This window comes from Mycteria americana, chromosome 17 (assembly GCF_035582795.1).
Source record: "Mycteria americana isolate JAX WOST 10 ecotype Jacksonville Zoo and Gardens chromosome 17, USCA_MyAme_1.0, whole genome shotgun sequence".
Lineage (NCBI taxonomy): Eukaryota > Metazoa > Chordata > Aves > Ciconiiformes > Ciconiidae > Mycteria > Mycteria americana.
In genome coordinates this window covers 8,370,841-8,391,041 of record NC_134381.1, presented here as the reverse complement: position 1 = coordinate 8,391,041, position 20,201 = coordinate 8,370,841, and the positions used below count along the sequence as shown (strand labels likewise).

The 20,201-nt window shown below is 64.1% G+C and overlaps 1 protein-coding gene across 1 annotated transcript; it reads right to left on the bottom strand.

Annotated features, from left to right (window-relative positions):
* Window positions 1–597: 597 nt before the first annotated feature.
* Window positions 598–19,498, bottom strand: LAMC3 (laminin subunit gamma 3). The gene is made up of 28 exons (XM_075519690.1): window positions 19,120–19,498; window positions 14,753–15,057; window positions 14,434–14,564; window positions 13,342–13,508; window positions 12,725–12,913; window positions 12,437–12,554; window positions 12,258–12,356; window positions 11,779–11,915; window positions 10,148–10,264; window positions 9,632–9,830; window positions 9,303–9,415; window positions 8,820–9,038; window positions 6,738–6,926; window positions 6,410–6,655; window positions 5,910–6,063; window positions 5,651–5,793; window positions 5,391–5,569; window positions 5,171–5,309; window positions 4,525–4,730; window positions 4,150–4,226; window positions 3,718–3,852; window positions 3,257–3,389; window positions 2,972–3,133; window positions 2,535–2,637; window positions 2,223–2,422; window positions 1,810–1,956; window positions 1,507–1,606; window positions 598–848 (listed from the first exon to the last, which is right to left on the bottom strand). The coding sequence occupies exons 1-28, from the start codon at window positions 19,496–19,498 to the stop codon at window positions 598–600; spliced, it is 4,737 nt and encodes a 1,578-aa protein (XP_075375805.1).
* Between the last annotated feature and the right edge of the window lie 703 nt (window positions 19,499–20,201).

Sequence of the window (20,201 nt, the reverse complement as noted above, 5' to 3'; positions counted from 1 at the left end):
GCAAGCTGCATGCCCTCCGGTGAGCAGCTCCCTGCCTGGCTTCACCGGGATTCGTCTGTGCACCTCTGTGACTGTAGCACATGAGCATCGCACTGTAGGGTGCCGTGCAGCAGGACAAGCTTCCAGCATGTGTGCAACAGCCTTTCTCATCTCCTGGGGCAGGAGGGACTGCTGGGTGTTACAGCTTTGGTGCGTTACATACTTGATAAGCTGTCCCTCCCCGGTATGCTGTGCTGCAGTGGGGAAGGAGGGATGGAGGGACGTGTCTAGCATGGAGGAGATCTGCGATGATTCTTCGTTCACTCCATGGTGAGAGACAAACCCTGTGATGGTTCCATATCCGGCACAGAAACATCAGTGGTCCCTGGTAGCTGGTTGTCCCCTTGTCCCAAGGACAGAGCTGGTGGCTGAAGTCGTGACGCAGAGTGGATGCTGAGCCTGAAGTGGTGCAGATAAGGACCTGGGGTGTGACGTTGCACGGAGGGCAGTGTGAAGAGCAGCAGGAGGGACTGATGCTGGTGAACGCAGGGTGTCCTTCGCTCTGCCATTCCCTATGGGGGGGGACACGGAGGTAATGGGGCAGTGGCCAGGGACCTGTCACTGCCACTTCGAGCAGCCCTCAGGGAGGCTCCGCAAAATGTCCTCCAGGTTCTGCTTGTCAGCCCGGATCTCGGCCAAGTCGCTCTCAAACGCCTGGATCTTCTCCTGCTGCCGCGCCGCCTCCTGCCGCAGCAGGCTGAGCTGGCCGGCCAGGGCACCCGACGCGGCCAGGCGCAGCCACAGCCGCTCCAGCTGCAGCCGCCCGGCGCTCAGCACAGCCTCCACCTGCGCCGCCTGCTCCAGGTTGCCTGGGCAAGGGGAGAGGACATGGATCAGAGGCAGAGAGCCGGGCAGGAGAGGCTCTGACATGCTCCAGAGGCTCAGACCCTCAGCACCCGGTAAACTGGAGGGAGTGGGTGCAGCGGGGCATGGAGCCATTGCAGCTTCCCAGTGATCACAGACGAGCAAATAGGACTGTGGCTCCAGGGAGGGCCTGGGCACGGCTCTCTCTTACAGATGGGTGATGATTTCCACCCCTTTGCAAAACTTCTCGGACACAGGAGTCCTCAGAAACATACCCAGATGATCAAAGCAGGAGAAGCTGGAGCAAACCCAACCAGCAGCAAGGAGTGAACCCAGCCCAGCACCTCCCTCGGCTCCAAAGGGACTGAGCCCTTGACCCAGCCCTGCTCCTCCTGGAGATGCCAAGGGAGATCAGTGTCCCCACACCAGGCATGAGCACACACATTCAGCAAGCCCCAATTCATTCTGCACAAGGGCTTTACTTGAGACATGAGCCCTCAAGAAGCTTTGCTAAGACCCTGAGCGATCTCAGCCGAAGGGCACCCAGCTCAGCCCCGATGGCCAGCGAGCAGGAGACCCAGCACCAGCGAGCAGGAGAGCCCCAGCCCCCAACAGCCTGGCCCTTCCCTGGGAGCCTGCACCCTGCTCCCGTCCGGGTCTCACCTAGACTGCTCAGCAGGTCGTTCAGGGTCTCGATGTCCGAGATGAGCGAGCCCCGGGCTTCCTGGAGACTTTTTGCCATCTCACTCACCTCTGTCCCCACCTTCCAACACAGACAGACACCCAGATCAGGGACATCATTGACCCGTGGCTGGACAGGAGAGGGGAGGGGATCCCAGGAACAGCCCCAAGGGATTCCCTGTACAGTGGAGCCCAAATGGTTGGTTGCTCCCTATGCTCTGGGCCATGGGCAAAGCCCATTCCAGGCTCTGGAGTACACAAGCTGTCTGAGGGGACCCGACTCACCTGGTGTGCTTCCTCCAGGTCCCCCCTGAGCTTCTCAGCCACATGCTCCTGCCGGGAGAGCTCCCGCCGGGTCTCATTGGCACGCGTGGCAAGCTGGCTGGCGTGCTTGCGGGCCTGCTTGCTCTCCTGCAGCACAGCGTGTGCCCTCTGCAAAGGGATGGAGATGGGGACAGTCATCTGGGGACATGCAGGGTGACCATGGCTGGGTCCCAGGCTGGGGCCCTGATCGGGTTCATGCCTCCAGTCTGCTCGCAGACAAGGATGGGCTGTGCTGGAGGGGCAGCAGAAGCTGTATTTGGGAGCCCTGTGGCCCTGCCTGCAACAGCCTGGGCTCTGCCTGTGATGGTTGCCAGCCTGGCTATGCCCCACAGCCCGGCACAGGCTCCCCGCACCCCACATCCCTCCGCTCAGACCTTGGCACTCTCCCCAGAGACTTGCTCAGCCTCCCCAGCCATCCTCCCGGCTGCGGTGGAGATGGACAAGGAGTTCCCCAGCATCTTCTCTGCCTGTTTAATCTTCCTCTGGGCCTCCGCCATCGCCCTGTCCCGCACAAGCGTCATCCTCCTGCTCAGGGCAGCCCGGCCCTTCCGATGCCCCAGCACCTTCGTCATGCCTGCGGGGACAACCTGGCTGTCACCGAACTGGCTCTTTCTCCCCTTGGCATCCAGAGCCAGAGTGGTGAGAGCTGAGCTGTGGCCAGAGATGCTCTGGCCGGTGCCTTTTACCTTCCAAGCTGGCCAGGAGAGACTCTGCATCAGAGAGCACGGCTTTTCCATGTGAGACGGCTGAGGTGGCTGTGCTGTGGGCAGAGCCAGCCCGGTCCCGCAGCTGGGCAGAGGAGAGCAGGAGTGAGGCTGGGGCAAAGAGCTGCACCCAGCTGGGAAACGTGGGACCCAGCCTGCTCCCGCTTGGCGGGCGAGCTCTTTGGGAGATCCAGGAGCCCGAGGGGAGATGTCTCCCAAAGCAACTGCTCCCAACCCCCTGGCTGCAGGCACGGCCCCTCCGGTCGCTGGAGCACAGGGGCTGGGACTCACCCACCCCCCTGCGCCCTGGGCGGGAGGCAGGAGAGGGATGCACCTGGCACGCCGACAGCTCTGTCTGGAACAGGGGGTTCCCATCACTTATTTTGCAGGGACACCCCACGCAAGCCAGCAGCAATTACCTGCTCGAAGCCGCGAGTCCTCTGCAGCTGCTGGTGCAATGGGGCTGCCAGAGCGCGGGACGCCTCGACGGCCTGCCGAGCCGATGGCTCCTGTGCCTCCGCTGCCTGCTCCAGCGCTGCCAGGTCCTGGGCCAGGGCTCCAGCCTGCGCCGGCAGTGCCTGCTGCAGGGTCAGGGATGCCAAAGGCTCCATGAGAGCATCTCCCAGCTCGGGAGGCAGCGCTGCCCAACGAGTAAAGCTAGGAGTAGGGATGCAAGCAGGAGCCTTAGCTTGGACGCTGCTCACCTGCCCCAGCGCAGCCACCTGCAGAAGTTTCTCGGCCATGTCTGTGTTTGCCTGCTGCACGGCTGCGAAAGCTCTCCTGGCTTCCGCCACGCCAGCGCCCAGCTCCTCCCGCGCCCGCTGGATTTCCTCGTACCTACGTGGACAGGATGCCACAGTCACCCGGGGCCCTCCAGTCCCTCAAAGGCTGGAGATGATGGCTTGGGACCTGGCCCCGGACACGGATGTACGGGGAAACGCTGGGCGAAAGGGCACGAAACACCCCCAGCACAGAGCACCCTGGCTCTCCGCTTTGCAACACTGTGGTGCAATGAGTTTGACGGGACTCAGTCACGTCCCTGTTGGGCAGGTGCTAAACCACCATGACCGAGTCCTGTAACAGGGATCTGGCCAGAGACAAGGGGCTGCGGTGCCTTGCCAGCCCCCGCCTTGCTGCCAGCCCCGCATGTCTGCCAGCCCCTCACCCGGCCTCCAGCTCACGCTGCACCTCCTGCATCGCGTTCCCCTCCAGCAGGTTCTGCAGGAACTTGGAGCTGGCATTGGAGGCATGCAGTGCTCTCCTGACCACCGCCTCCACCTGCGCCATGGCGTCCTCGTGGCTGCAGGGACAAGGACACGAAGAGAGATGATATTAGGATCAGCCTCCTGGGAAAGGAGTGGCCATCCCACAGCCCCAGCCGGGCAGGCAGCCTCCTCTGCCTGCGCATGCCGGGATCAGACAGGGTCAGGCTCAGGCGGACCCTCTGCAATTTGGGATCACGAAGCCCAGGCTCAGGGCTCCCATGTCTCCATCCGTCACTGCCAGCCAGGAGCAGAGAGCCAGGAAGGGAAGGAGGGTCCCAGCACAGCGGCTGTCCTGGCTGATACAGCCCATGGTGCGGGACTTGCAGGTGTACCTCTCGGCCAGCTCCCGCGCCTCCAGCGCCCGGCGGCTCCAGTTTGTGGGCTGTTGAGGGATTTCCTGGGGAATCTCCTTGAAACACAAGCAGCAGCAGTGAGGCCCCGGAGGGGAGCAGGGACCCCTGGAGCCCACCAGCCCAGCACCGATGAGAACCTCCCGAAGGGCTGGAGGAGGTTTGCAAACAAGAGTGAGCAAGGGAAATAGCTCCTCTTGACTTAGCTGCGAGCAGGGCTATACCCACGCGGACCCTCGGCTTTCCCACTCACCCGCGGTGCCGGTCACATCCCACCCCACCAGTCCTGCACATCCCACTGCCTCCCAGGATGGCGACCAGCCCCCTCAGGAGCCCGGGGCCGGTGGGAGCCCGCACCGTGGTAGCCAGGGTGTCCGCAGCGTGCAGGATCTCCCGCTGCGCCGACTGCAGCACGGCCCCGATCTCTGACAGCAGGATGCAGGTCTTGGGGGGTCCGTGGCCGGAGCAGCCGGTGGCCTGGCTGGCGTTGCTGAGACGGCCCCGTGCGGTGCCCAGCGCCCCTGCCAGCCGCCCCACCTGCGCCGAGAGGGCAGCCCGGGCACCTGTGGGCAGCACAAGCAGCTGCTCGTTGCCCACGGAGGTGCTCGGGGCTCCCCACTTGCCTGTGGGGCTGCCCCATAGCCCAGCACCCCCTATTCTGCCTGCTAATGAAAGCGGAAGACGGTCCCTCCCGGATGCTCAGGAGGGACCCAGGGGTGCAGCACCCAAAGGGCACCCCGTGTGTCAATGCTCAGCCCCCAGTAATGCCTATCACCAGCTGCTCCAGAACCTCATGGGTGCAAGCATCCCTGTGGTGCTCTGTCCTATGCAAAAAGGTATGCCCCCCCCGGCTGCCCTCCCCATCTTGGTCACCCCACACCCGTGCTGACCTGGGATCTCCTTACACCCACCCAGCATGTCACAGCACCCTGCGGGAGCAGAGGGTCCCCAGAGGGGTGACCTGGGGCTCCCCCCATGGTGCAGGGAAGGGGTGTCCCCAAACCTTGCAGGAGGTGAGGGCTGGGCAGCCCGTCTCCCCGGGGTGCATCTCCCAGCATGGGTGACTGGCCCGGGTGGGCGTCACAGCCTGGGTTTTGCAGCCTTTCCTCCATCTCCTGCAGCCTGGCCTTTAGCCGGTCAGCCTGCGGGCGAGACACGGGGGGACAGTGAGGCAGCGTGGGGGCCGGGGTGCTGTGCCCCCCTCGGCAGGGCACGGGCCGTACCTCGTCCTTCACCAGCCCATAGCAGGCAGGACACTGCTGGCAGCGGGAGCTCGACGGATCGGGGAAGAAGTTGGCCTGGCACCGGTCGCACTTGTAGCCCACGAAGCCGGGGCGGCAGAGGCAGGTGCTGTTCTCGTGGCACTGCGGGGTGACGGAACCCAGCGGGGAGCAGTTGCAGGCTGCAACAGTGGCAGAAAGGCATCATGCTGCAGCTGCCAGCCCCGGTTTTGGGACCGAGGCGCTGTCCCTGTCCCCGTTACCTCGGCAGCCCCTGGCAGAGAAGCCGAAGAAGCCATGGTGGCATCGGTCGCATTGCTTCCCCGCAACGCCCGGCTGGCAGGAGCACTGTCCCGTCAGCGCGTGGCACCCGCTCTCCTGCGACCCCGTCGGGTGGCACTCGCAGCTGGCACCGAGAGGTGGAGGGCGATGAGCGAGCAACGGGTGCAAAGAGCAGAGACCAGAGCCGGGGACGCAGAGCCACAGCTGTCCCCTCGCAGCCCCACGACGTGCCCCACATACCTCTTGCACCCCACAGCGGGCTGCAGGCCGTAGTAGCCAGGCTGGCAGAGCCCGCAGGCTCTGCCCGTCACGTGCGGGAGGCAGTGGCATTGGCCCGTGCTGGGATCGCAGCCCTCCAGCCCCGGGGCTGAGCCGTCCGGGTTGCAATCACAAGCTATGGGAGACAAAATACCGCTTACATCCCGGCACGGGGCTGGCAGATGGGACGGCGGGAATGGGGCACCGGGGCTGAGCCCCCCACAATGTGGAGGGCCATGTCCCCCCCCATCAAACAGGACTCCAAGAGGCTGAGACCCTGCAGACCAGGATATCTCCAGGGCAGGACAGCAGCGGAGAGAGGGGGCAAAGGCCATTCCTGAGCATTTGGGGCCAACCCAGCCCATCAGTCAGCCCCTAAACCCACTGGGCATCCCCTTTCCACCCTCTGCCTCCACCGCTGGGAGGGTTTTGGCTGCAGCGGGACCCAGGGGAGCAGGGCCAGCCCCCGGGGCTGTACGTACGCGCACACTTCCCAGCAGGGTCGGGAGCCAGCGCGTCCCCGTAGAAGCCTGGCTGACACCTCTCGCAGTGCTCGCCCGTCGTGTTGTACAGGCAGCGCAGGCACCGGCCGGACACGGGATCGCAGTTCCCCACGGCGTTGAGATCCACGTTCCCGTGACACTGGCAGGGGACGCAGGGATGCACGGGGCCTCTCTGCCCCAGGGGGTCCCCAAAAAACCCATCGTCACAGAGCTCGCAGCGTTTTCCTGGGGAAGGCGAAAAGGTGGGGAGGGTCCGGCCGTGCCGGTGCTGCCCGTGGCCCCCTCGCCCACCCACCCCCAGCCTCACCTCTCTGCCCCGGGGGGCAGTGGGTGCAGACCACCTCCCCGCTGCTGGGCACCTCGGTGCAGGGCGAGTGGCCAGGGCAGGGGCATGGCTTGCAGTCATCAAAGCGCCCTACGAAGGGGTTGCCATAAAACCCGGGGCTGCAGCGCTCGCAGAAGGGACCTTCTGTATTGTGCAAGCACTGGCAGTGCCCTGCGAGGAGGAAAACAGAGCTGAGGGTCTGCAAAAACCCAGCCCCCAATAACAGCAGGGACCGCGGGAAGGATGGAAAGCCAAGTGCTGAGCATGGCACACCGCGGGTGCAGAGAGGGATGCACAGCTCCAGCCAAGGGATCACGCTGGGATTGCGCATCCCCAACCAGGACTCGGAACATTTTCCCTCCCTGCCCCGTCCTTGCTCAAGGGAGAAGGTTTTGGAGCGGACGCTGGGGCCCCGGGGCCAGCCCCGCGCTCCCCCGCAGCGTGGGGATGAGGCGGTGCTGGCACACGCAGGCAGCACCGTCAACATGCACGGAGTCTGTCGGCGCCTGCGATAATCGACAACACATTTCTCAGCGACGAGGCGTGTCGTTTCCAGCCTGTCATGGAAAACACAAGCAGCGGGGTGCGAGCGTCTCCTTGCGAGCCGAGCCGGTGAGTCACGGCCTTCCAAAATCAGCTGGGAGGAGGAGGAGGAGGAGGAAGGATGCTCAAGGAACCCCCCACCTCCAGGCAGATGATCTGCTCGACTGGAGAGAGAGAAGGAGCCACGGGGAGGATTTTTCCCCATCATTTGTGGGGTCGGGTCATACCAGGCAGATTGTGCAAGAGAGAATGGGCGTTTTTCCATTTTCCCCACATCCAGGCGGAGCCGGACGATGGAAAAGAAAGGAAAAGCGGGTGGCAGGAAGAAGTGGAAAAATAAACGAAAGGAAGTGTGCGGGCTGGCTCGGGCTGGCGGCACCCGGGCCAGGACATCAAAAGCCTTGTCCCTGGGGATTGCGCAGTCGGCAGCACCAGCCCCGGCTCTGCGAGACGAGAGGCGAGTGTGCAGAGCTGCTGCCGCGTTTCCGCTGGCAGGGCAGGGGCACTTGCTGAGCACAACGTCTCTTCCAGCCCTTTCCATCCCGGCCATACACTGCTGTCGCTCCTCACCGAGGGGAGCCGGCAGTGAGGAGCCCCAGGGGCTCCGTCCGGGTACCAAATGCATCATCTTATTTCCAAGCTCTTTTCAGCGCCGATGGGAGCTGCTGCTCTCTGCAGGGGTGGACAGGGAGCAAGGCAGCATCTCCTGAGCCCCTCACAGCTCTGATCTGCCTTTCCCCGGGGCTGACAGCAGCGAGGCTGGTGCTGGATTCACACAGCCACCTCAAGCTGCAGGGCAGCGGTTTGCAATCCTGCTCCTCTTCCCCAGGCAAAGCTATCCAGACACTTTGCCTGGCAGGAGAGAGGAGAGCCAACACCCCGTGAACCACCCCAGACACAGCCACGCTGCCCTGAAGGCTTTGCTGTTGCTTTTTCCTCCCTTCAAGCCACAGTCCCTGCTGCAGTCACGCACCTCTGAGCCGGATCTGGAGGCAGAGCGGGGCTTGGCTGGCAGCATGAGACCCGGCTCCTCTGGTGCCTTCCCACAAGCCTGGCACCGCTGTATTTTCAGGCTCTTTTACTTGTTTCTCTGCTCAGGTTCACCCCCAGTTTGCAGGCGCCAGGGCTGTGGGCTGTGCCCAGTCCCGCTCCGCTCCTCGGGCAGCGATGCTGCCTGCGAGACCCGTCCTGGCAAAACCCTCTGCCTCTCTCCTGCCCTGACCCCTGCCTCCCCTGCCCACTGAGGACCAGCACCTTTCCTTTCTCCTCCTTTAAGATCATAAAGTACCATGAAAGATGGCCCTCATTATAAATTACCACCGTTCTTCCAGTTCGCTAATTATCTCTGTCTCTACGGTTATGAACCCAGTCCTTATAACCAGCCAAGCAATTCAACTTGCAAGTTTTGGGTACCACAACCTCACGGATGGTTTCCAGCATCGCTCCGAAACAAGCAAAGACATGAATTTGTCACCCGTGCACGCAGCGATGGGGCAAGCGGAGGGGCCGGGGGGTGCGCACCTGCGAGGGGGTGGCAGTCCCCGTGCTGGTTGCAGGCGCAGGGCACGCAGCTGACGAAGGGGCCGCCGAAGGGGATCTCCCGCTTGAAGCCGGGTGCGCAGGACTGGCAGAACTGCCCAGCGTAGCCCGGGGGACACGTGCACTCCTCCACCCAGCCCACCCGTGCCCCCGGCCCGGGGCGAGCGGACGTGAGCTGGACCTCGCTCAGGGACAGCCTGCCTGCGAGAAGGGAGAGCAGCGTGCGAATGGGATGGCACATCCCCTGGCCCTGCTCTCTCCGTCCTGCCTGGAAATGCTCCAGACAGGCGTAGAAGACCCCAAAATACCTCCTGGAGAGCCCAGGAGTGTTCACAGAGAGGAGCCAGACCCTGCCCCAATACACCCCCTGCAATGCCTCTCGTCCCTGAGAGCCTGATGCTGCTTCGATGTCCCCAGCCCCATCCGAGCTTGGTCCCCATGGGGACGTTGCATGGAGCCACCCACCTTGCACGGGGCCGTGGCTCACGCGGAGGCGGAGGGCAGTCAGGTTAGAGAGCAGGCGCTGGAAGCTGAAGGCCGACAGCGAAGGCTCTGCACCCTCCTCTACCTCGTGCAGCCTGTTGGGAGGAAGGACAGGGCCAGCCTGACAGCCGCGTGCTGCAGGACAGCTCGGCTCCCCAACTGGGACCTGGGCGCAGCGATGGGGGCACAGTTCAATCCCCGAGGGGGGCAGGGAGCAAGGCTGAACCCCACAGCACAGGGCAGCCCAGGCAAGATCAGACACCCTGTGTCCCAAACCCAGCTGAGGTTCCCCAAAGCGCTGTGACAGGTACCTGAAGGTGACAGCCTGCTTTCCACGCTGGAGCTGGCTCTTGCTGTTGGACATGGTGAACTCCATCCCCTCGCCCTCCAGCACCAGCTGGACCCGGAGCAGGGGCACCCCGGTCTCCATCCCCGTCCCGTTCCCCTCCACTCCCAGCAGCAGGGACAGGAGCTGCCCGTAACTGAGACGCTGGTTCTGCAGAAACTTCTCTGCAAGGAGAAAGAGAAGGAAAATCTGTAGGATATGGATGCACCAACTCTGCTGGGGATCCCAGCATGGTCCTGTTCCCACCAGCGTCACCAGGAGCCACGGTCACCCTCCTAGAGCAGGGCCAGCTCCAGCCTGCCCTCCCAGGGTCCTGGTCCACCGCTCCAATCCCCCCCACTGCCTCGTGTTATTGAAACACGCTCAGCTCCGGGATGGAGCCTAGCACCTCATGCACCGGCATAGCAGTGGGATGTCCCACGAGAGCACCAGGGGGTCCCCACGGCAGAGCAGGACCCCAGGGACCCGCCACACACAATACCTGGTGCAAGAAAATCCACCGGCTCCTCTCCGTCCCACTCGGTGACAATCTCCCCGTCAGCCCAACGCAGAGTCAGGTCCGCGGAGCCCGGAGCCGCGGCAGCCCAGCCCTCCAGCCCTGCGTGACGGCACACAGCAGCAGTGCACGGGCAAAGGGAGCAGCCAGTCCCCGCCAGCCCAGCAACAGCGGGGTGCTGCTTTCGGGGGCTCTGTCCCTCCTCCCGAGACTCTCCAGGGTCTTGTAAGGGGCCAGCGCTTTGTACCCTGCTCCACTCGGGCTCTCACACGCTGGAAAGCGGCCCTCGCCGCCCCCCCCCATCTGTTTATTTTCTTAGATTTGGAGGAAATTATTATCTTTAAACTTTTGCCCCCCTGCCTGTGCTGCGGTTCCAACATTACTGTGGGCTGGAGAGCGCAGGAAGCCCAGGGAGAGACGGGGTGTAATTGCATTAAGTTGGTTTCCTTCGGAAATCAGTTAAACTCCCCCCCACTCCCCAGGGTTAGTTATTTCTTCCAGCCCAGGGCACCCGCAGGACAAACTCTTGGAAATCTCTCCCTGGCTATCGAGTGGGCTGCACTCGATTATCAAATCATCCCAAATTTGGGCTCTTTCCCCCAGCACAGGAAACTTCCAGCTGATCCAGCTCAGCTGCAGACTGGGGAGCGCTTTGAGGAGCGGGGCTGTAGGAGGGTGGGTGGCTGCACCCTGCCCCGCGCTGCCCGGCCACGCTGAGCCTCTTGCAACCCGGCCCAGGGCTCTGCAATATCTGTCCCTAAAGGAGCAGCCCCAAATTGGCTGCATGTAGGGTGGAAAAAAAGACACGGTTTCAAGCCTGGCTCCATTTCAAGGCCATTACGGCAGTACAGCAATTGGCAGCGTGGTTTAAAGGCAATCAGGATAAACCCGCGCCTGGCGTCTTCGCCTCCATCTGCTCGCTGGCATGTGCACCCTAGGCAAGGCAGAGAGCCGGGCTGCCCGCGATGGGTGCCCGTACCCTGCCGGGGTGCAGGCGGGGGTCCCAGCGAGCGGGGGCTGCGGCGGGGCCCGCAGAGCGCCCGCAGCCGGGGCTGCACACGTCGGGCTGTGCGGCAGATGGCAGGGTTTCCCCAAACATCCCGCACGCATCCAGCCCTGCCACGCACGGCCCTGGCTGCAGCTGGGTAAGAGCACCCCATCCCGCTCCCCCAGCCCCCATCTGCGCCGCCCCGTCCCAGCCGAGGATGGAGAGAGGAGGGGATAAGGGGGAAAGTTCCCACCAGGCTCCATCCTTCTAGTTTTTATCTTTCTGAGCTGGTTTTTAGTGCTCCTGCAGTCCCCGGTGTGGTGGGACGGCCGTGCCTGGCCCTGCAGCCCTCCCTGAGCCGACGGGAGCAGGTCGGCATGGAGGGATGCCACGGGGAGCCAGGGAGAGCCCGTTCCCACAGAGCTGGGGGCAAAAGCAGAGGTTTAACAGGAAAACAGAGGCAAGCCAGAGAAATCGCCCTCAGCCATCACCACCAGTCAGCCCCAAAGGGGGATGCTCAGCCCCAGAGCAGGACGCTCAGCCCCGGCCTTCCCAAACTGCCGTAGTTTTTTGGCTGGAGCTGGCGCAGCTGTGCCCTCCGTTTCAGCTGGGGCCGGGGGGTCGGTACCTCGGCTGAAGTCGGAGCGGACGTGGGTCACCTCGTAGCCGTCTGCCGCCGCGCAGGCGGTGGAGTGGCCGTGGCAGAAGCAGCTGGTGCAGCCGGCGGGGTTGTGGGGCTGCAGGTTAAACCAGCCTGGCTGGCACCTGGGCACGGGGAAGAAACAGGAGCACACGGCATGGGGCAGGCAGAGCTGTGGGGGACCACAGCAGCATCCCAGGGGGGACACTGGTGGCAGCTCTGAGTGAGCCCAGTCCCAGTGGTCCGGAGGGATGCAGCCCCACGGCCTCGCCAGCCAGGGCCTCTGCAGGGAGCGACCCCGCAGGATTCCCATGGCAAAGCCCCTGCGAGGGGTCACGCGTAGGGGCTGGGGAAGCAGCAATGACCCGCGGGAGCGAAGACGGCTGCCCTGCACCGACCACCGAGCCCTGGCGTTGATCCCAGTCTGGAAAGGGGCCGTGGTCTCATCCCCATCCCAGGGCGCTCACCTGTTGCACAAGTGCCCCTCCACCCTTTCCTTGCAGGTGCAGTGCCCCGTGTTGGGGTCGCAGGTGCCCACGCTGCCGGCGGGGTCGCAGGCACAGGGTCTGGATGGGGCGAGACAAAGGTGCGAGGTGAGCCCCAGTCCCATCCCGCTGCTCCTGCCTGGGGCCGGGCTCCTCCTCACCTGCAGCCGCCTTCGCTGAGGCTGTGGTAGCCGTCCTTGCAGCGCTCGCACTTCCAGCCCGTCACGTTGGCTTTGCAGAGGCAGGTCCCCGAGCTGTCGCACTGGGGTTGCAGGGAGCCTGCGGGGACCCCGGCCAGCCCTGAGGCTCTGCCCCAGCCGGGGAGAGACGCGGAGGGAGATGGGGAGACCCCGGGCAAGGGAGAGCTGACCGAAGCCATCCCTCCCAGCTGAGCCCTGGCCAGGGCAGGGGTTTTGCACCAGAACCTGGCTCGGCACAGCCCCACGCACCTGCGGGGTGGCAGTGGCAGGGCTGGCAGGCCGCCTGCTGCTCCCAGCGGTAGTGGTTCTGCCGGCAGCGCTCGCAGCGGGGCCCGGCCGTGTTGTCGCGGCAGTTACGGCAGTGGCCCCCGTGCCCGCTGCGGCGGTACAGCTCCCGGTCGTAGAAGCACTCGTCCGAGCGGCCGCTGCAGTTGCAAGCTGCGGGGGGCAGGAAGGGTGGTCGGCTGCGGCTCAGCGGCACCTGGGAGGCACAGGGCTCACCCAGGGGTTAAAGCAACCTCCCCGGGGGGCTGGATGAGCCAGGGGGGCTGCTTGGCTCAGCTGCGTGAGCTTTCAGCAGTGCCTCTGCCATCGGGAGTGGAGGTGGGTGCAGCACCGTGCACGGAGCAGACGGCTGCACTCATGGGGTAAGGAAATGTCAGGGGATCCTCGGGGTGATGCTGTGAAGGGGGGCCCTGGGACGTAAATCCTCCCTCCCTGCCTGGAGCAGCCTTGCAAAATGGAGCAGGCACTTCCCACCCGTGCAGGAAGGGCAGGAGCTGCTGGACCAGCCGACGCAGCGCCAGCGCAGCCCATCGGGGCCGGCCGCACACCGTGACCACGGAGCCAGGCCAGGCGATACTCACGGAGACACTCGTTGGCGGCCTCGGCGGTGCCGCGAGCCCAGGGCCGGTCTTGGTAGAAGGGCTGGCAGCGCTCGCAGTCGGTGCCGGCTGTGTTGTGCTGGCACACGCAGACCAGCTGCCCAGCCTCGTCCGGCACGCACTCGCTGGCGTGGCCGTTGCATTTGCACCTGCAGCAAGACCCCGGTGCGCAGAGGAGCCTCTCTGAGCACCGGCACGGGCAGCAGCCGGCAGCGGGACGGTGCCCGGGCTGTGCAGCACGCGGCCCCGTCGGCGGGCGGGCTCGCCTGGGGCGGCCATGGGGCAAGGAGCGGGACGGAAAGCGGCTCGGGCTGTGTCGGCATCGAGGCCGCCCGCTGTGTCCCCGAGGCGGTCCTGGCCCAGCCAGCTGGGAGGTCACACGCTGAGGGTGGCCTGTGTGAGATGCTAACCAGCTCCAGCTGCTGGGGCCCGGGGCTCTGAGATGACAGTGACGGGGGCTGCCGGCCGGCTGGGAGCAGCCCTGGCCCCGCTGCCCGGGGGGAAGCAGCTCTCACCAGGGTGGAGATATCGCCCGCTCCCCCCAGCCCGGGAAGGGCACGGGCAGCACAGCCCACGGGCAGCACCGAGTGGGTGCCACCGACGTCTCTGTCCCACATCCGCTCCCCCGTCCCGCCAGCAGCTGCTCCAGCTCCTCGGGCCGTGGCCATGCCGACTCCAAGCTCCTCCGCCAGCCTCCGTGGCCTCGGGGCATTTCTCCGCTGGCACCCCAGGACCCCTCTTTTGCTGTGCCCAGGGACCAAGCAGGGCCACAGGAGGAGCAACACGAGCCCCAGTGCCATTAAAAGCCATGGAGCTGGGAGGGGGCAAAGCAAATACAGCTGGTGGCAAATGGAGAGGGCTTGCGGGGAAAAGACCTCCTTTGTGCACAACTCAAAGGGCTCCAGGTTTCATCACCCGTCGCTGCACTGCCAGCTCCAGTTTACAGATGGAGGAAGCGACATCCGAGTGGTTTGCCCCAAAAACAAGACTGGGGTGGGGAGCAGCTGCCCCAGCCCCATGGCCCCGGGAAGGTCCCCCCCCTCCTGCCCTCACCCCGACGCAGCTGCCCCTCACCTGCCACCGACAGAGAAGTCAGAGATGGCGTAGTAGTACGACTGCAGCACCTTGGGGTCCTTGAAGATGTCATCCCCGAATGTGTTGAGCCGGTTCAAAGAGATGAGCAGGTCGGTGACGGTCACCCACTCCTGCAGGGGACACGGGGAAGGCGCCTTGGCGAGGGGTCTGGGCCACCAGCTCCCCACCCCGACCGGGACGCATCGTGCACCTTTTCCTATGGGTTGTGCAGGGCATCACAGGCGCTTTTACCCCGGGTGCATCAGCGCACCCGGTCCTGGGGCACCATGCACCCACCCCGCTCCCGCCCTGACAGCACCTGCAGCGCGGGGCTCCCGTCGAAATTGTAGGCGCTGGGCCGTCCCTCGAGGGTGGAGAAGGCCACGTTGCCCCCGCTCAGCGGGGAGATGTCGCTGAATTCGTCGGTGCAGAAGGCCACTTGCTCGTCCTCCCCCGGCCGCAGGTAGTGCCGCTGCCGCTTCCCGTAGGTCTTCTCGCAGGACGCGCTGTAGTACTGGAAGGGCACCCAGGGCCCCTCGGCGCGGCTGCGCTTGTAGATGGCGAAGCTCTCGGGGCGACTGGTATGAAACTTCAGCCGCACGTAGGTGATCTCGTAGGCTTTGCCTGGGGACAGACCCGCCATGCTGTCACCCTCTCCCGGCTTCCCAACGGGCACCACGGCCTGCACCAGGGCTGAAATTATCCCGGTGCCCCATCCTGCATGGCTGCCAGCATCCCCCTGCTCCCCCCGTGGGCACCGTCCCCCTCTCCCCGCCACAGCTAAAAGAGGAGCGTTTTCATGCAAAGCAGAAATCCCCGTCCAGCCGCCCTTAACCCGCTCCACCTTGCTGCAGCCCAAACCCCATCAGCCCCGAACTGGCTCTCGCCCCAGGGCAGCCACACACCCCTTGCATGGATGCACCGGGCGGGTTGCACGGCTGAGGAGCCGCTGCAAAGCCAGGCTCTAACCAGCAGCCGGTGGGGAAGAGTCAGGCCCACGGCGCCGAGCAGCATCCCCGGGGCAGCAGTGCCACAAGGATGGGGAGGTGGAAAGGGTCAAGGCCGAACCCTTCCCGGGGAGCCACGTGCCGGGACCCGGCATCGCTGCCGTCTTTGCTGGGATAAAGACAAAGAGAGGCTGCCAATCCCCGGGGCAGCCGGCACAGCTCTGAAAGCGCTTGAAAGAATTAGCAAAAAGGGGGGAAAGAAAACACCAAAGTGAACATCAGAACCGCTTAATTGCCAGAGATGAAGGACCAGCTCAAAGACTGGATTGCTCCATAACAGCACCGTTCCTGACAGCACAAAACAATTAGCTGCAAGGTTTTGGCTTTATTTGAAAAGATAATGAGTTGGGAATGTTAGAAGGGTTATTCCGGGACTAGGAAAACAAGCCTTTAATTGGGCCCATATGAATACTGTCGCATATGTGCTGTGACTTTCCTGTGGGGGAGCCGAGGCAACCCGGCTACCGGTGCTGGGAAAAGCAGCTGTCTCCCATCAGGGATGCGGGGAGCACCCGGCCGAGCACCCGGGCAGGGAGACAGACCCACTCGCAGCCCACTCGGAGATGATGAGGGCCAAGAAGACCTTGCAACCGGGCCGTCCCACCTCTGCCGCGCTCCCCTGTGCCTCTGCCCAAATTCACCTCCCTCTGGGACCCCTCTGGGCTGGTGACAGCGGGGGTGCCCCTGCCCTGCACCCCGGGGCGGGGACACCCAGCAGGCGCCGGTTCCCAGACAGCGCGGTCCCGGGGGGCACGTCTACTAAAACAGCGAGGTCAGGGCCGTCGCCTCCCGGCGCAGTTTCCTCTGGGAGAGGAAGGGAGCTCGGCGCTGAGTCAATAAACAGCCCCTGCCCCACGCGGCCCCGCGCGAGGGGAGGGGGCGGCTGGGCCGGGGGAGCCCGAGGGGTCCCTGCAGCTGGGATGGAGGAAGCTCGCTGCCATAGGGAATCGTGCCGAGGGAGCGCGTGCTTTTCCCAGACAGGCCTTTTAATCAGCCAAATTCTGCTTAGGGGGAAAAAAAAAAAAAAAAATCCAGAAAATAACCGGGGCTGGTTGGCTCCCCTTTCCTGCTCGGGAAGGTGTGATGTGTCCCCAAGCCAGGTGTGCCATGGGATGGGGACACCGGGCGGGTGTGCAGGCGGCTGAGGGTGACAGCACGGGGACCCTGGGATGCTCTCCCAGCTGTGCTGTCCTCTGAACGATGTGTTCACCCGCCTCCCACAGAGCCCAAACTGCAGCTCGTACCGCGCCGGGGACTCCAGGCGAAGGAGTTTGGAGAGGAGAGAGGAGCGTGCGGGATGGTCACATCACCTACGGGTCCCCAGCCACCTCCGGCCCCCCCAAACCTCAGCTCCGGGAGCCCGCCGCAGGCTCGCATCCCACAGGAAAATCAGAGTCAGAGTCATAGATGCAGGTATCGCCTGATCTAGACATTCTGACATGTGCCGCTGGCATTCAGAGAGCTACCCGGTGCCTGTTGCCTTTGCAAGCCTATGGATATTTTGGGTTCCTCCCTGACATCTGACAGGGCACGGCCACGGGCGCTCAGGATTATCGATCCGCTCCGAGTCCGATGCACTGTAACGGCATGGCTGAAACCTCGCAGAGAAGAGAGATTTAAAGGAGGATAATCTAATTAACGCCAATCAACAGCATGCAGGTAAACACAGGTCTTGTGCAACTCATTCGATATCTTATTTAATAAGCTCCCCAGGTAACCACGCTGGAAAACCTACAAGACGTCTGACTCGGGACTGAGCAAGACGAGCAGGCTGGCAGGGACACGCTATGTGGGTTAAAAAACCCAATTACTCGGTGGAGCTCATGAGCGAGGACTGGTCCTGGGCTGTGTCCCGGGGGGCTGCAGGGGCCAGTTGGACTTTTCCTCCATAACCCAAGTGAAAGCATTAAGGTAGCAATAAAAAGGTCTGCAGCTGGGACAAGAACGGGGCCCGGCGGCCACGGGAAAGGTCTGACAGCAATGTGCCAGGCACCAAATGGCACTTTTTGGCATGGCAAGATATGCAAGCCATGCAGGAACAAGGGTACATTTGCAGAGGGATGCTCCGGCTCAGGAAGGGACGCAGGGACCGGGGGTGAAGACGAGCTTGGTGCAACATTATGGCCTTGGATGTGTTAACAGGAGACAGACACAAGCAGGGCAGTCACGGGGACTGGACAAGACTCCACTGGAAACCCGAGCGTGGGGTCCAGCAGGGTCTGCAGAGGAGCTGGGGAAGAGCCAGGAGAAAGGCAGAGACTGGGAAGCAAGCCCCGAGGCTCAGGGAGCTCGGGCTGGGGCAAGGAGCCGCTGCACACGTCAGGGTGCAGGGGAGCCCACGCATATCCACGTGCCAAGTCAGGGCTGGTGGCCACAAACTCTCCTGGCTGTCCCGGAGATGGCCACCAGCTTCCTGTGCCGGAGGCTGAAAGGAAGAAAATCCAGGTTGGAAGTCACCTGCAGCTGGGGGGGACCAGCCACCGGAGGAACCGGCGGCAGCTTGTTCAGCCGTGCGGGTTGCATTCGGGTTGTCTACGCTCCAGCTCAAACACGAAGGAATTTGGGGTGATCTGACAGCCTGCTTTAGATGGGAGAGGGGCCGGCAGATCCCCTCCCGTGGGGCTGGCAGGAGCGGGAGCAGGGAGTGGGGCTGGCAGGCTCCTCCGGCATCGCTTCTCATGCCCGGCGGGGAGCCCAGCCCCGGCCCGGGGACGAGGACCAGATGTCCGCCCGCTCGCAGGGGGCTGGGAAAGCGGTGACCTCCGCCCAGCCGGGCAGCTCCCACGTCCCCGCCGGGGCACACACAGACCCTCCACCGTCACCCCAACTCCAGCCGCTGGGTCCCACCAGCACATGGCTCCGTGCCACACCGGTGCTCGCCTGTCCCCTTTACCGGCTACAACCGCAGCCCCTCCGCTACCCCCCTTCGGCATGCAGATGGCAGGAGACAGCAGAGAATGAAGATTTTACAGCGCTGGTCAATAGCCAGGATAGTATAGATGGCAGGAAAATGTTAAAAATCCTTTTTAAAATGCCAGGCATGCCCCATGGGTTTAAATACTCTCCAAGCAGGCGGCTTGCACAATATTTAAAATGTAGAGGGTCGGATCCCAGCTGGGGAAGCCTGCCGGGGCTGCACGGTGTGTGCAGAGCTCCGTCCCCCTGAGACACAACGGGCATCATCAGCAATGCAGAGGGGCGAAATGGCATGGGCTTGGCACCCCCGGTGCTCGCCCCAGTGGCAAGGCTCTTGTGGGGGGGTCTGTGCCTCCCCCCACCTGCCTCCAGCTCCACAAACTTGCATAATCCGTAAAAAGCAGCCTTGGGGGAGCGGGAGAGCAGACACCCCGGGCACGCCTGGCTGGGAAGCGGCACAGACGGGCGCAGCCACCGGCATCCTCACCCCGCAGGGGACCGGGGCTCGGCTGCTGGGCAGGGCAGACCCTCCCTGGGTCTTTTGAGTGATCTACTGAAAAGAGACCCCGCAGCGCTTCGCAGAGGGCATCTCCCTCCTTGCACCCCCTAAAAGCCCTGAGGAGGGTCCCGTCTCTAACCCAAAAGCAGCACCAAGAGCTGCAGGGTGCAGGAGCATCCCTCCCCCCAGCCACGCACCCGGGTCTTGATGCACCCACCGCCAGCTTCCCTCGCCGGCACCACGGGGGCTCCCAGCGGCACTTACCCAGGTGGAGGGTGATGTTGACGGAGTTGGGGTGCTGGATGCCGAAGGCCATGGACTGGCTCTGCCACCAAGTGCTCTCCTCCTGGCTGTGGAAGTCGGTGAGGAAGGAGGCGTTGTGGTGCTGCCGGGGGTCCGTGGCGTCGCAGCGGTGGCACAGGGCGCTGGCATGGCGAGCGCCCATCTGCAGGCAGTAGTCCTCGGGAGGGGAACCGCACGTGTTGGTGGCCTGGGCGGCCCGGCCAAAGGCAGCGTTCTCGAAGACGGGCATGCAGCGTCGGGGCTGGCCCCGGGGGTCCTGGCAGGCAGGCGAGCCCCCTGCCCCCAGCCCCAGCCCCAGCCCCAGCAGGGCCAGCATGCAGAGCCCGGGAGGCCGTGCCATGCCGGGGCTTGCCTGGCTGGGCTCTGAGCCTCCTCCGGATGGCATGGTGGGAGCAGGCGGGACGGGACGGGACGGGACGGGATGGGATGGGACAGGATGGGATGGAATGGGACGGGTCCCCCTGCCCGGCACCTCCTCTCGCTCCGAGGTCCATCTTGTGGAAGCTGCTGGGAATGTCGAAAGCTTCGTCTGCGAGCCCGGGCTGTGGGGTTTGGGCTTCCCCCAGGCCACCCTGGGCGCGGGCAGGACGGGACCCCTCCGGTGGGATGCACCCTGGCCCCGTTGCTTCAGGGGTGGGGGGGGTTTGCACCTTCGGCTGCACGGTTGGAGCTGAGGTCCTCCATTTCTCAGCCTTGGGGATGAGCTCGTGGTGATTCATGCCCCACATGTGGGTTTTTCCTTAAATTGGTGGGGGTCACCAATTTTCCTGCAGCGCCAAAATCAAGAGGGGGTGGAGGAAAGGCAGACCCAGCACCCTCTTCTCCCCCCACACTGATTTATGGGGACCCCACTGCTCCCCCACTCCTGGCTGAGCCATGGGTCTGTGACACCCCCCAACGCCTCCACACCAGCACCCACGAGTGGGGGTCCCGTCCCTGCCTGCTGCCATGGGGCAGCCCAGTCCCCTGGACCAAGGGCACACCCCGGTGGAGGCATCTCCATGGGGTGGCAAAGCCAGACGTCACCATGCCTCATTAGCGGC